Here is a 14,834-nt window from a genome sequence, read left to right on the forward strand (position 1 = left end):
CATTTCTTAGAGAGTCCAACTTACTTTGGATCTCTGAAGTATGCCTTGTAAGAATAGGTTTTGCCCATTCAGGAATGACACCATTAAGATTTACCATCATCACCAACCAGAATACCATTGCTCTTTCAGCTTCTCCTGAAGAAACACAATCAACATCACTAAATGCATCTAATAGGACATTGAACTCTTCTTTCTCATAACCAGAAAAGACTTTGGCAAGATAAGAATTATGATATCTGAAGTGTCTTGTGAGCTGCCAAACATCTTTTGGTCTGTATTCCCACAGGATGGAGTATGTATCTTTCAGGCTACCCTTCTTTCCAAACATGTATTCCCAATAGTGGAGAATGGAAATGTAGCTTTTTGGAAGCACAACTCTGGTTTCCTTTCCAAACCTCATGAGTACAGTACAAGATAGCATGAACTGGAATTCAAACAACATCATGGTGTTGCCAATGTTTGGAATCAATGGCAAAACACATTTCTTGACCAGCAAATTCATGAACCTGAAAAAATATCTCTTGCAACTGTCTGGGTTTCTGTGTTCATATAACTGCTGTAATGAGGTTTGCAGAAGGCGAAAAAAATGGATATGAGTCATTTTTGCCGAGTCACTCATTGTATCAGGCTTCAACATACCATATCTTCCCTCTAGATAGATTTTTCTGCTTCCATCTTCATGTGAATCATTAACTTTCTGAATTTCATATTCCCTTACAAATTGCCTCTCTTCTTCCTCAAGTAAACGCTGTAGTCCATCTGGATACCTAGATACTATGCTACAGATCTGCATTAGTTTTAGCCAAAGGTCAGTAGACTCCCTTCTATGTTTGTTATCTTCCCTCAAAAGGGATTCAAGAAATTTATTAAGCATAGTCTTCGCTGGCACCGGAATATTGAGTAATACATATCTGCACATTTTTGGGTTTTCTGAAAGGATCCGAAGATGAAAATGTTTGGAAAAAACTAAGCTTAAAAGGGAACTGCAGTATCTGTAGCCATGAAGATTTACAATTTCATTAAGCCCTTCAGAATATTCTTCGGAGACATTTTTTGCTTCAAGTAACAATCCACAAATAGTTATTAATTTCTTTTTGGACTCTAAGATTTTTTTTAAGTCAAAGTATTGTAGAGGCTGGTGGAAATCTTTGCAGTTCTCATCTGCGCACTTTAGTCCTACGATGTACCGAGAGCATACATCAGGGTAAGAGTTTACAACAATCTTTCCAGAAATCTCAAGCAACCACTTAAGAAAATGTTTTTGCAGCGACAATTTTACATCTTTGAGCTCTGTGTCTCTCTTTTCCTCCTCTGTTTGTATATTCAAGAACCTGGGCCCTTCATGTTGAAGAATAAAGTAATTTTGTTCATCAGTTTGTACAAGACCATAAAACTCTAGACAGGTTTTAACTGCCTCCCTATCTGCATTGTTTTTAGTCTCCTTTAAAGCTTTTATCAATATCACCAGTGACTCTATGCCATAAGATGCCAAAGTCAGCAGTGATGGGTTGGACTCCTCACAGACTGAAGCTTGATATAGCGCCTCCACAACACCAGCATGATGAGAAGATTCCTTAAAACAATAGAATGAGTCCATGATTTTTCTAAAATCTCTTTCCAAAACTCCTTGAAGTAGTGTTGCTTCTGCAGCCTCAACATCTTGGTTTGTTCCACGTAACAGTTGCAGTGCTTTTGAGAGATTATTTCCAGGGTCTCCATCACTTGCTTTGCTGCGACGAGCTGCTGCAAGCAGACACGATGCCCGAAATTCTATCCGCATGGTCAGGTCTGCCGCTTCTAACAGCATGCCATGTTTTCTTAGCAGAGCTGCTGCTTCTTCACTCCTGCTATTACTCTTAAGCAAGTCAGCTGCCTCTATCCAGAGTTTTCGATTCTTAAGGAAAACCAACTGATCTTCAATTTGAAGGTTTGAAAGCATTTCATTCATTGTCTCTAGTTTATGGTGCTTGAAATAATCTGCAGCAGCTTCCAAATAGAATTGCTTCATCCTGAATTGTAATGGTGTATTAGGATGCTTCTGTTTATACCTGAAAATGCAGAAAATTGCAACAGTCACAGGTTAAAAAGGTGTAAATTAATTACATTTCATTAAGCAATACAAATCTTAAAGCTAAAGCAAATTGAATGGACTTAGCACCTCTCAATAACAGCAGCAGCATCATCATACATCTTGTCAAGGTAATACAGGTTCAGTGCTGCTTCAAAGTCTCCGATCTGTTCAAACATTTGGGCAGCAGATTTATTGTCCTGTGCTTTTTTATAGAAAAACGCTGCATCTTTGCTCTACAACACAAAAGAAGTTGAAAATATTTAGCCAGGATATAAAAACACTAAAGTGTGGGGGAAAAGTACAAAGCAATCACATGAAAGGTTCCAGAGAAATTCATTATTTTTCCACATTATACCTACCAATTCTTAATTTATTTAAAATTTTCGTACTAAAGGTTACCAATTATGCATTTTGACCACAACAAAGCCTTATAGAGACCTAACATTCAGTGCTCATTCAGCCTCATTACTATATACTTAAAGGGGTTCTGTTAACAAAATAAAAAAAAATTATACTCACCTGCATCACTTTACAGTCTAACCTGTGGAAACAGAAAAGTTAAAAAAACAAAGCATACTCACCTAATCCCATTGTACTTGGTCCCTCCGTTGTTCAGGTGCAGCGTGAGGGGTCATCTTCAAAGGGTCCTGCATGCGCATGCGTGCTCCCGCCGTCCTGGCCACGTGTAACTTTTGCCGTCCATGGGGGGTTGACGGTAAGTGCGCATTCGCGCCGGGAAGGGAGACATATGCGCACTTGCCGTCGACTCTCCGAAGACTGCAGAGGTTAGACGCAGCTAGGAGGGATAGCTACACTAGGGAAGATAGAGAGAGTATTCAAAAAGATCTAGAAAAGCTTTTACAGTGGGCAGAGACTAACAGAATGAGAAATGCAAAGTCCTACATCATGGCAAGAAAAATGAAGAAAGCACATACAGAATGGGAGGAATTTGACTAAGCAGCACATGTGAAAAAGACTTGGGTATACTAATAGATCACAGACTGAACATGAGTCAACAATGTGATGCAGCAGCCAAAAAGGCAAACACAATTCTGGGATGCATTAAGAGAAGCATAGAGTCTAGATCATGAGGCAATTATCCCCCTCTGCTCTTTCTTAGTCCAGTTCTGGGCACCCCACTTTTAAAAAGACAGACATACTGGAGCAAGTTCAGAGAAAAGTTACAAAGATGGTGAGCGGTCTGCAAATCATGTCCTATGAGGTTAAAGGATCTGGGAATGTTTAGCTTGCAAAAGGGAAGGCTGAGAGGAGACTTAATAGTGGTCTACAAATATCTGAAGGGCTATCACACTGCAGAGAGATCAGCCCTATTCTCATCTGCACAAGGAAAGACTAGAAGCAATGGGATGAAACTGAAAGGGAGGAAACACAAATTAGATATTAAAAAAAATTGAGGGTGATCAATGAGTGGAACAGGTTACCACGGGAAGTGACGAGTTCTCCTTCAATGGAAGTGTTCAAACAAGGGTTGGACAAATATCTGTCTGGGATGATTTAGTGAATCCTGCACTAAGCAGGGGGTCAGACCCAATTACCCTGGAGGTCCCTTCCAACTCTACCAGTCTATGAGGTCTATAAGCTTATTTAAGTGAATGTACAGAGTAGTGATAATGACACTGTCCTCCCAGCAGACAGAGATGGTACAGGCTCTAGCTGCTCATGTGGCATGATGCTGATCAATCATGGAATTCACAGCATAGACTAGTGAAAGAGAAAGCAGGGAGAAATCTCATTATCAAGATGGTGTCTGATGACAGGAGACTGCATTGCATAAAAGTGACTGCAATAGATACAGGAGACATCCAGAGTATGACAGGCAATAAGGTGAGCGTGGCAGGGAGGGAAAAAAATGTTTTTGTCACAGTAGCCCTTTAACCCCTTGAGTGGCACGCCCGGAAAAGTTCCGTGACGAGCTCCACTGCTCATAGCAACATAGCCCGGAAGATTTCCGGGCTATGTATCACTGTGGGAGCTGCAGAGCACAATGCCACAAGCGGTGACAGTGTGCTCTGCCTGCACAGTCCCACACAGAGCAGTGCAAGGGCTTTGAAAACCCAGCAGAAGATATTGCCGACATGTCGGCAATGTCCTGCTTTGTTTACAGGTTGCCATAGAGACCATCGGCTTGTCAGAAGCCAGCCGATGGTCTCTGTGGCAGGGAGAGCTGGTTGTTAGCTGTCAGAGGACAGCTAGGTACTAGCTCTTAAAGCAGAGATCAGAGAAAACCTCCGATCTCTGCTGTGTTAACCCTTTACATGCTGCAGTCTATGTGACTGCAGCATGTAAAGGGCTGTCACTGCAGCATGTAAAGGGCTGTCACCATCGGACCCCTGGAATGTGATCAGGGGTCCTGATGGGTCCCTGTGGAAGTCCCCTAAAGGGACCAAAAAAATAAAAAAAATTTAAAAAATTTAAAAAAAAAAAAAGTAAAAAAATTATTAAAAAAATAAAAAAAACACTTGTCTCCCTTTACTTTGTAAAAAAATCAAAAATACAATCACACATGTGGTATCCATGTGCGTCGTAATGACCCAGAGAAGGAAGTTAATACATTATTTAACCCCTTAATGACATGGCCCCTTTTTTCTTTTTTCCCCATTTCTTTTTTTCCTCCCCCCCTGTTTAAAAAATCACAACTTGTCCCGCAAAAAACAAGCCCTCATATGGCCATGTCAATGGAAAAATGAAAAAGTTATGGCTCTTGAGACGCAACTGCAAAACTAGTTGAAATTCAATGATTAGACCATTTTAAAAAACCTGCCCTGGTGGGCACGACAGGGTGATAGGAAACCTGCCACTCAAGGGGTTAAAAGAGAATGTATTACCTATATATTTTTCAACATAAAGCCAATTTCTGTTACTATTTTCTGATTGTAGTTTTTTTCTATTTTATTCCCTGCAGATAACTGCCTGCCATCTTTCCAGAGTTGAGGCCAACAACATTTGGACATATGTTTTGCAGCAGCCTTATAGGCCAGACATAATGAGCAGGAAAGGATCCATTGACCTCTATGGTAGAATGTTCTGGGGATGCTCTGTGATATGTCCAGGGAGGGGAAGGAGGTTAGCTGTGACCATTTATTCTGAATAGTGGATCCTATGTTATATATGTTTCTTTCATTGTACTGCTGCCTGTGATAATGAGAAGGCTACTGAAAAGATTTCTCCACAGAACAGAAAGTGTTAGCGAATTATTATGCTCAGTGGCCAGAGTGAAAACTGCAGAATTTTATTATTTTTTTAAATAGATTGCGACTTTGAAAATTTAAAAAAAAACAAAAAAACTTGCTTAAAAAAAATGTATCTGCCGGACAATAAGTTGTGCTCTTCTCTGGAAACAGCATGCAATATCTGGCAAAAGAAATGCTAAGAGGGGCTCCTTCAAAATACTGACATATTGTCAAGCCATGCTTGCCATTTCCTTCTGCGTAAAAATCATGTAATGCAGATCTCAGAATAGGAAAGTACACAAACTTGATTTCAGCCACATAGAACTCCAGTAAAACTATTTTAAGGGAAATTCATCAGATGCTTGCGAGGAATAGATACGGCATTCTTGGTCACAGCGTACTGTCATTCTGACAAGCCATCTATTTACTTGCAAACCAGCCAATCAAATGGCTAATTTGTACTTAAATAAGCAGCATTAACCCCAAGTCTAAAGAAGAAATGTGCGTTGGATAAAAATAATGAAATTGCCTTCCATATACTATTGCTTTAATGACATCAAATTAAAAGCATTATTTGTAGAGATGAGCGAGTATACTCGCTAAGGGCAATTGCTCGAGCGCGCATTACCCTTAGCGATTACCCGCCTGCTCGAGACAAAAGGTTCAGGTGCTGGCGGGGGGGGGGGGGGGAGCGGCGAGTAGCGGCAGTCAGCAGGGGAGAGGGGGGGGGGGGGGGAGGGAGAGACAGATCTCCCCTCCGTTCCTCCCCGCCGCTGGCACCCGAACCTTTTGTATCGAGTGGGCAGGTACTCGCTAAGGGCAATGCTCGCTCGAGCAATTGCCCTTAGCGAGTATACTCGCTCATCACTAATTATTTGCAAATACTTACCTTTACTAAATCAAGATAATAAGTTGGCACAAATTCAACTGTCGCCTTACAGATTGTGAGGATTTTTGGATGTTTCATCTTGACACTGAATTTCCAGATTGTATTTCTATCACAATATTTATAATGCAGGCTATTGCTTTAATTAGCAGATTTTATGCTACTTTTCTATATTTGTTTTTCTGACTTGCGTTGGTTTTACATTATGATTGTATAACCAACATTGGCTATTGCAATACAAAGGTTGCTACTATATATGCATGATGTTACGGCAAGCTTTCGGGAATATCTTGGCCCCCTTTGTCAGGCTATTCATTAGCCTGACGAAGGGGGCGAGATATCCCCCGACAACTTGCTGTAACATCATGTATTTTTGTTAGCCATTAAAAGGTATCATATCTACAAGATTCCTTGGTTTCTCTTACTGAGAACAATCACACATTGTTCTACTGGCTAACACGATACCAAACCTATTTATCAACCTTGCATACCTTGTATTCACTTTGAGCAAGAGCGGGATCCACAAGATGCCATCATCTGGACCAACACGGAACAAGAATTAATAAAATTCCATGAGAGATTGAATGCATTCCACCCCACCATAAACCTCACATTAAGCTACTCGTATACCGAAATCAACTTTTTAGATACCACCATACAAATTTCAAACAACTCAATACAGATATCCCTATACCGAAAACCGATTAATCGGATACCTCAGGTGGGACAGCTTCCACCCTAAACACACAAAAAATTCCATTGTCTACAGCCAAGCCATCAGATACAACCGGATCTGCTCCAACCCAAGAGGCAAGAGAGGAACATCTATACCATCTTAAGAGGACATTTTAAATCAGGGCTACCATCCCACCTCAATTGATGACCAAATCACCAGAGCCACCAGGATACCCAGAAATCAACTACTCTGATACACAGAAGGAAAGAAACAATCGTGCAGCTCCAGTAGTGTCCTACAATCCGCAGTTAGAGGTACTAAGGAAAACCACAGAGAAACTCCACCACACCCTACACAAGGATGACCATCTTGAAACCATATTCTCGGACCTTCCCCTCCTAGGTTACAGGCAACCTACAAATTTCAGGAACCTTATAAATCAGGAGTGCATTGTCCTCTGACACACAAAAATGAACATATCCCTGTAATGTAAGGCGCTGTAAGACCTGCTCACGTGTACTGACCACGGACAGGATACAAATCCCTAACACATGGGAGGACTACAAGATCCCAGGGACATTCACATGTTCCACGTCTGATGTTGTGTACCTGATCATATGCAGTAAATGTCCTGTTGGGGGCCTCTATGTTGGAGAAACAGGACAAAAACTGAAAGCCAGGACAAGATATCATCGGCACACGATTAAAAAGAGAAAGACAAAATTATCTTTGGCCAAGCGGTTCTCTAGTCATGGACACAACTTAGAAGATATTAGAGTTATGATATTGAAGGGTGGTTTCAAGTCACAAAGCCATAAAAGAATTTGGGCATATAAATGTATAACAAGTTTTGACACGTAATGGAGGATTAAAATCATCATGAGGATTTATGCGTGAATGGGAGATATGAGACATCTATAGCACAGATAAGACTGCTGGTCTGGTGACGCCCCGCCCCATCACCACTCAATAATTGAGGGACCATAAAACTTTCACTCCCTTATCAGTGTTTAGTTGAAAATGTTTCTGTTTCTGTTGCAGTATTCCTGGTCTGGTGATCCCCCAACAGTAATCAAGGGACCATAAAACTTTCACTCCCTTATCAGTGGTTAGTTGAAAATGTTTGTGTTTCTGTTGCAGTATTCCTTGAAGTGCAAACCAATCACATCATTGTCTGTGCCTTGTCACATGTATGTGTGTCATAAGTGTGTATAAATATTCATGCATCTTCGGATGTATTCCATTTAAGCCTGAAGAAGCCAAAAAAAAAACAAAAAAAAACACACATTCCCCGCCTCCATGTCACCTTCACTAACTGTACCGTTACGTAGTTTATGTGTGGACGCGACAGGTTCCCTATAAATACTGCCTTAACATCTCAAAATCACGTGCGATATTCAGTACAAACAGCATCAGCTTCTAACAATCAGAAATATGTATTACATCTACCTTTTCGAGTTTCTTGCAAAGTTCTGCACAGAGGTTAAATTCTTTGGCCTTCATTAAGCATTTTAGGGCTAGCTTTGGCTCCCAGCACTCCAGATAAGTCTTAGAAAGCTTTAAGTATTCCATAGGTTTTACTCTGTGGGTTTAAAGAAATAAATACAAATCAAGTAATATTGCACAAAAAAGGCAGTCCTGGAAGTAAAGGCTGAAGTTGGAGAAATTCTGTCAGTTTTGCTGTGAGAGCTGGAGGCAAGGAAGAGGGGATCAGATTAACTTTTTTGAATGCTGCCAGTGGTTGAAGTGTGAAGTTTGATGCCCCTGCCGCCAATGCACCGAATTTGGGACGTCTCACTGAAGTGCTCTCCTCTGCTCAATGAGCAGCTCCACGACTTTGACTGGTAGCTGTAAAGATATCCAAGCTGCATGATCCAGCAATAAATCAGAGTTGTGGAGAACCTTATTGCACAAAGAACACATCCACTAGACGTCCCACCGCCAGTGCACTGGCAGAGGCAGAAATAAACTTTACTTTCCAACAGCTGGGGACCCTAAAAACAAGGACACAAGTACATGTAGGCCCCTCTATCAGCCTAGCCATGTTCACAATACTGCACTAGCAAAACTGTCAGAATTCCCTAAATACCTCAAAGTATTGGTGAACACATCTACATATATATGCAATACAAAATAGTTGTACCTACTTTGTATTGGCTTTCCTTGTCTGCAGATTTAATACTTCATCATTGGCAAAGGCAAGCTTTTCCTTTTCTATTGCACCACCTTTTTGGTAACACTTAGCTGCAACCTGAAAACATACAATATTTCTTTTATAACGTGTACTGAGCTGAACTGTTGTCCAGAGCATCTGACATGGATTTTAAGAATTTTCTGAGAACAATTCTATAAGGTCTCATTCCCGCAATGTGCAGAGCATGGACTTTGCTACGTGGATGCTCTACATCCCGTGTTGGGTAAATAATGCGTTCATTTGATAGATCAGACTTTTATGGATGCCGGCCATACCAAGTATGTATTTTTGTTTTAGGATTTAGATTATTTTAATATAGATATAGCAAAAGGGGGGTGATTTGAACTTTTATTACTTTACTTTTTGTGAAAAAAACAAACAAAAAAAACAACAACTTCATGGATCTTATTTTTACTTTCTTTTTTAGTCCTTCTAGGGGACCACAATATGCATCGTACATCATAGCATCATTACATCATCCTGCTATCTGACAGGCAGTCTATCAAGCCACCCCACAGGGACAGGCTTGCTAGGCAGTCTGCTAAGACAGCCCTAAGGCCTTTCAGAAGGACCCCCGTCTGCCACGATACCCGCACAGCTGCCTGCGATCTCATCGCGGGGGGAAAGTACGGGACCCCCGAACATAGTGGCATTTAAAGGGTTAATAGTGCCAATCAGCCGCGCAGCTGATTGCAGCTATTGCCCACGGATGACAGCTGTTATAAACAGCTGACGCCTGCACGACATGAAGAGAGGTCGCCCTGCGATCTCTCTTCATACATGCCCAGACGCTGCAGGATGTAACTCTAGTCCTGTAGCGTTAAGGGGTTAATGACAAGTACCCATTTTGACTGAGAACTTAAAGGGGTTGTCGCACTTCTAACTACAGGAAGCAGAAAGGTATGTACATTGTGCAGTGGCCCAAGCTGCTACTGTAGGCTGAAGTCCCATTCACTTCAATAGGACTCAAGCTGCAGTACCAACGAGGACCACTGCAAAATGTATGGAGCTGTCTGCATCCTGCAGCTAGAAGTGGGGCAACTCCTTTAAAGAAGATCAAAAGGGCCAGTTAGGATTAGACTAGGATACTGGCATAGTACAAAATATATTATATCAAAGCAAAACATTTGTAGACTACATCTATTTTTAATTAACTTAATACGAAACACTTACAGAACAGAGTTTCACCTCCCAGTTATACTCCACTGTAGAACCATTTAAGCGCATTTTGAGCAATTTCCTAACATACATCCATTACTGATGGGAGTTCACTGAAGGATAACTAGAAAGATCTGCTGTGGTGGGATCCCAGTGGTGTCAAAGGGGAGAGCAGTGTTCCTAGTCTGGCAATCTTCAGCACACAGTGATCATCCTGCTGTCTCCATTAACAAAATCCAGGAGCACTAAATTCCTCTTATATGAATAATATGCTACCACATGAAAATTGTATCTGCATAGGAAATACCCCCACAAATCAGCAAAAATTTGGGATGGATGGATACCCCCTGTGACAGCAGAACCGCCTCCAAACCTGTCGTTTGACTCCCCCGCCGATCCCCTAAATGTTATATTCCCCCTTTTTTGTCCTACTGTTTTGGCGCAGTATCCCTAGGCCTGGCCTCAATGACAGGACATATTCCACGGCCAACATTATTTTAACTTCCCCTCTGCTTGTAGACCTTGGCATTTTTACTCTGTATACTAGTTATTGTCTGTAGGAACTGATGAATTACTGTGCTATAGGAAATAGACCATCTAATTTTGCGCCCACAAGAAGGTGCTACCATTTACCTTGCTTTGGTAATCCGTATTATTTGCAATACTTTGGCTCCCAAGGTGTCAATTCTACTGAAATCTACTCGTCTGGACCTTACTGCACAATTTTCATACCCGATTAACCACACTCTGCCATTAGTTAAATAATTCTATTACACAGACTGTAGAGCACACAATCTTTTTTTCTCTCTATACAGATTGTTTTTCAATAAACTACTTGCTCAAGTTAAACAATAGCTTTTGTCGATGTGCCAAAACCTATATTTCCCTGCAGCTACTGTCCTCGATCTCCCTACAGTCTCCAGCCTATGAAGAGAGTCGGAGGAGAGCAGTTCCCTAATGCACACACCAAGGTCTAACCAGAGGGCAATCATTTGTTTTAGTACTGGATTATACAGAATCTGTTGGATATCACCACATTTCTGTTCGTTGTTAGTAACACTGATCACTGGCAGGATACTTATGTAAAAGAACAACCTTCCAACACTGATGTCTCGCATAATAATCTCCTTGAGAAATCCATTCCTCTTTAGTTGAGGTTTTCACAAACATGTGGTCATCAAGATCTGGGAGGGAAAAAAATAGATTACAATATTGCTACCAATGTAATAATTTGCAACTAGGAATTTGCTGTGTGTGTGGGGGGTGAGAGTTATTGTCTCTCTTTAAGGAGAGCACCTAGAAGGTGAGTGCAGAGACTTATAAGGCCATGCATGCTCCTCTGGGAAATATGTACATAAGAAAGATGGAACAATACCTCTGCAGCACCACCTAACAAAGATTGGGAATTGAAAACCAAGCCAGAACCCATACACAGACAGCTGTTTCTGGGTATTTGCCCCTCATCAATGTGCAGTAGGATTCTGGCTTGGCTAGTCAGAGGCCGATGACGTGAGTCGGGAGGGGTATGGTCTCTCCTTGAAAAGAGCACCTAGAAGATGAGTGAGGAGATTTATAAGGCCATGCATGCTCCTCTGGGTAATATGCAAATACATCTGCAGCACCACCTATTGTTAAGACCTGTATAAAGGGTTGGACATTGATTTGCAGGAATGCTGCCATCCAACAGGTGGCGCTGCAGAGATATTGTTCCATCTTCCTTATTAGGAATTATAGTATAATGTCACAAAAATGCAGACTAAGTGCTCATTTATATCCACATTTAACAACATACAGACCTATTATATCCAATTGAACTATTCACATGGGCGTTTTTTCACATGGCCTGATGGTTTGTGTGGAAATAAAAAAAATTGCAGCATGTCCTATTCTGGAGACCTTGGGCACGACATGTAAATGGCCATGTGAAAAGGCCTTAAAATTGCTCAGTTTCATAACTTTGTTATGCTGATTATTTACTACTCTTCTCCCACAGAAGGAAAATAAAGAAAAATGTATTTTTTAAAATGCTGCGATAAACCTAATTTTGTAAATAAATCATCATACACCCCCACCAACCTTACGGTCGCATCTGTAAAAAGTATCTGGACTTATGTAACTAAAATAAATAGGAATGAAAAAGAATGGATACAAAGCAATTATTCCACATATACAATGAAACCTCTGGTTTCTTGGGAATCCGTCCGAAAGCAATTGGCCAAACTTGAAACCAATGAAACTCGAGGCCATTATTTCCATAGGAATCAATGTAAATCCAATTAATTTGTTCTATACATTTCAAAAAACACACCAAACCACATTTAATGGAGAAAAATATGGTTTTTAATACCAAAAACAATAAAATATAAAAGACTACTGTGAAGAATAAATGAACATTTACATGTTATTGAACAGGTTACTGGGTTTTATCTGTGCTGTTCCATAGTACTGCAGGTCACATCTACTAACTACTTCATCTGTCCTTAGCGTTATCACTGTGTTCTCTGTGCTGTTACATAGGACTGCAGGTGGCATCATTATCTGTCCTCAGCATTATCACTGTGTAACACCTGAATACACTTACAGTTGGTACGGACGGAGGCCTTTTGTTGTCACGGTGATATCACACTCAATGTGGTTCATTTTTTGAAGTGCAGGGCAACCTGCCGAACTATTATGGCGTCAATAATAGGTTGCAAGTCTGCATGGTGAACAAGAAGGTCTGCCACTTTGTATCTACTCTGTGTGGGAGTATACACCAAGCAGCTACCCCCCTCTATATTAAGAGGTTGTGTGAGTGGCTGTTTCATCGGTGTCCCTCACAGGTGTAATTAGCTCTCTCAATTGGTAGTCTGCTACCTGCATGTTGAGGTGTTGCTATTTGGACACTTCGGATGATGATGACGCAGAAATAATGAAGATCAGTCCAGTATAGTTTCGTAAACTAAGAGTGAGCAGTTTTACTACCTTTGATATCGGTAAACAACAGGTTAACTTTACAACTTTCTGTGGAGGGCTTTGTCTCAGCTGAACAAGGATGCAACAGGCAAGCTACAGTAAGATTGATCTGATGATTCTCTGATTTTCAACACTCTAATATTTAACTGAAGACTGATTAGACAATTCTCCCCACAAGTGAAGTTTAGAAGAACAGGTTTGAGTTGGATTTAACTGAAGGTATATTAGTGACAACATGCTGATCCTGGCTTTGGTTTTCACCGGGTAGCTGTTACTCACTGTTTGTTTAAGATGCACCTCAGAAAGAGTCTTCTGGAACTCTGCTGTAGAACGGTAAGGCAGCGGGTTTGTCCACCACACTCTATCCTGGCTAAGAATATCTCGCTGAAAACTCCTCTTTGCAGACTATGGAACTGCAACCTCTCCTCACACGCACCTGGCTGAGTCTGCTAACTGCTCCGGGTAAACATGACCACTTACATTACACTACAGTACTGTTTTACTAGTGCCCTCAGCGACGCTGGAGAAGGGTGGGTAATGTTTTAGCATCAGGAGGAGGAGACCCTGAGCAGGAGATCACGTGGGCCAAGTCAGCAGCGAGGTCATATGGCCCAGCGGCCGCCAATGGCACTAGAAGCAGCCAGTGAAACTAGAGGCGAAATTCTGGCTTGAAAAAAATCAGTGAAACTGGAAACTGGCGAAAATAGAAGACAATGATATTAGAGGGTTGACTATACTTGTTAACAATCAAGGCTGTAACCACAGTAGTTGAAAGAACGCAGTACTAAATCTCAGAAGCACAATAAACGGAATGTGTGTTACCTTTGTTGTTATCTGTGTCAACCACCTCTACTAAATTTCCCTTCACAAAGTAGTCAAACGCAGGAGCTCGCTTTTCATGGTTTTCATCAAATATCCAAAGGTTTACTCTAGCTCTGGTGATAGCTGTGTAGAGTTGTTTCAGTTCGCCATTTAACATCTAGATTAGAAGGAAATGTTGAGCTGTTAGTACGGAGTACTTTACTCTGTGATCACCAAGTGCAGTGGAAGCAAAAGAGACGGGAAGATTTCAAGGGTGCATAAAGAAAAAGAGAAGAGGGAGACTATACTAAAAGCAGTGCCATCGCACTGCTCTAGTGGAGCGCCAGTTGTTCACTTTTGATGGAATATGTGCTTAAACTGCAAGTTGCTGAACCCGTTCAACAAACTTACCTGTTACTGACAGAAGCGAGACTGAAACTTTGATTTACTAGTTTCAAAAGTGATATACTGCGTGGTTCAAGGACAGACGTTTTTTAGGTTTTTTTTGTCCCCGACTTAAAGGGCCATTCATTTCTTTAACTTCTCCATTGACATAACTGCATGAGGATTTCTTTTGCCTTGTGCTGTCCTGTGATACTACATTTTCCCTGTAGTGGCTGCTAGGAGAAATACTTGTAAAGCCACAACTTTCCTGGGCAAGATTAAAGGGGTTGTCCCGCGCCGAAACGGGGTTTTTTTTTTTTTTCAAACCCCCCCCCCCCCCCGTTCGGCGCGAGACAACCCCGATGCAGGGACTTAAAAAAGAAAACGCACAGCGCTTACCTGAATCCCCGCGCTCCGGTGACTTCTTACTTACCGGTTGAAGATGGCCGCCGGGATCTTCTCCCTCGGTGGACCGCAGGGCTTCTGTGCGGTCCATTGCCGATTCCAGCCTCCTGATT

The 14,834-nt window shown here is 41.4% G+C and overlaps 1 protein-coding gene across 1 annotated transcript in view; it reads right to left on the minus strand.

The window, feature by feature from the left end:
• TRANK1 (tetratricopeptide repeat and ankyrin repeat containing 1) overlaps positions 1–14,834 on the minus strand; it is a 124,934-nt gene that overhangs the window by 6,767 nt on the left and 103,333 nt on the right. The window contains exons 17-22 of the mRNA XM_066585630.1: positions 13,954–14,110; positions 11,272–11,360; positions 8,972–9,075; positions 8,274–8,406; positions 2,159–2,304; positions 1–2,048 (exon numbers count right to left, since the gene is read on the minus strand). The exon at positions 1–2,048 is cut by the window's left edge and continues 867 nt beyond it. Of these exons, the coding sequence (XP_066441727.1) occupies positions 1–2,048; positions 2,159–2,304; positions 8,274–8,406; positions 8,972–9,075; positions 11,272–11,360; positions 13,954–14,110 (2,677 nt within the window). The remainder of the gene's footprint in view (positions 2,049–2,158; positions 2,305–8,273; positions 8,407–8,971; positions 9,076–11,271; positions 11,361–13,953; positions 14,111–14,834) is intronic.

Source organism: Eleutherodactylus coqui, chromosome 12 (genome assembly GCF_035609145.1).
Source record: "Eleutherodactylus coqui strain aEleCoq1 chromosome 12, aEleCoq1.hap1, whole genome shotgun sequence".
Taxonomy (NCBI): domain Eukaryota; kingdom Metazoa; phylum Chordata; class Amphibia; order Anura; family Eleutherodactylidae; genus Eleutherodactylus; species Eleutherodactylus coqui.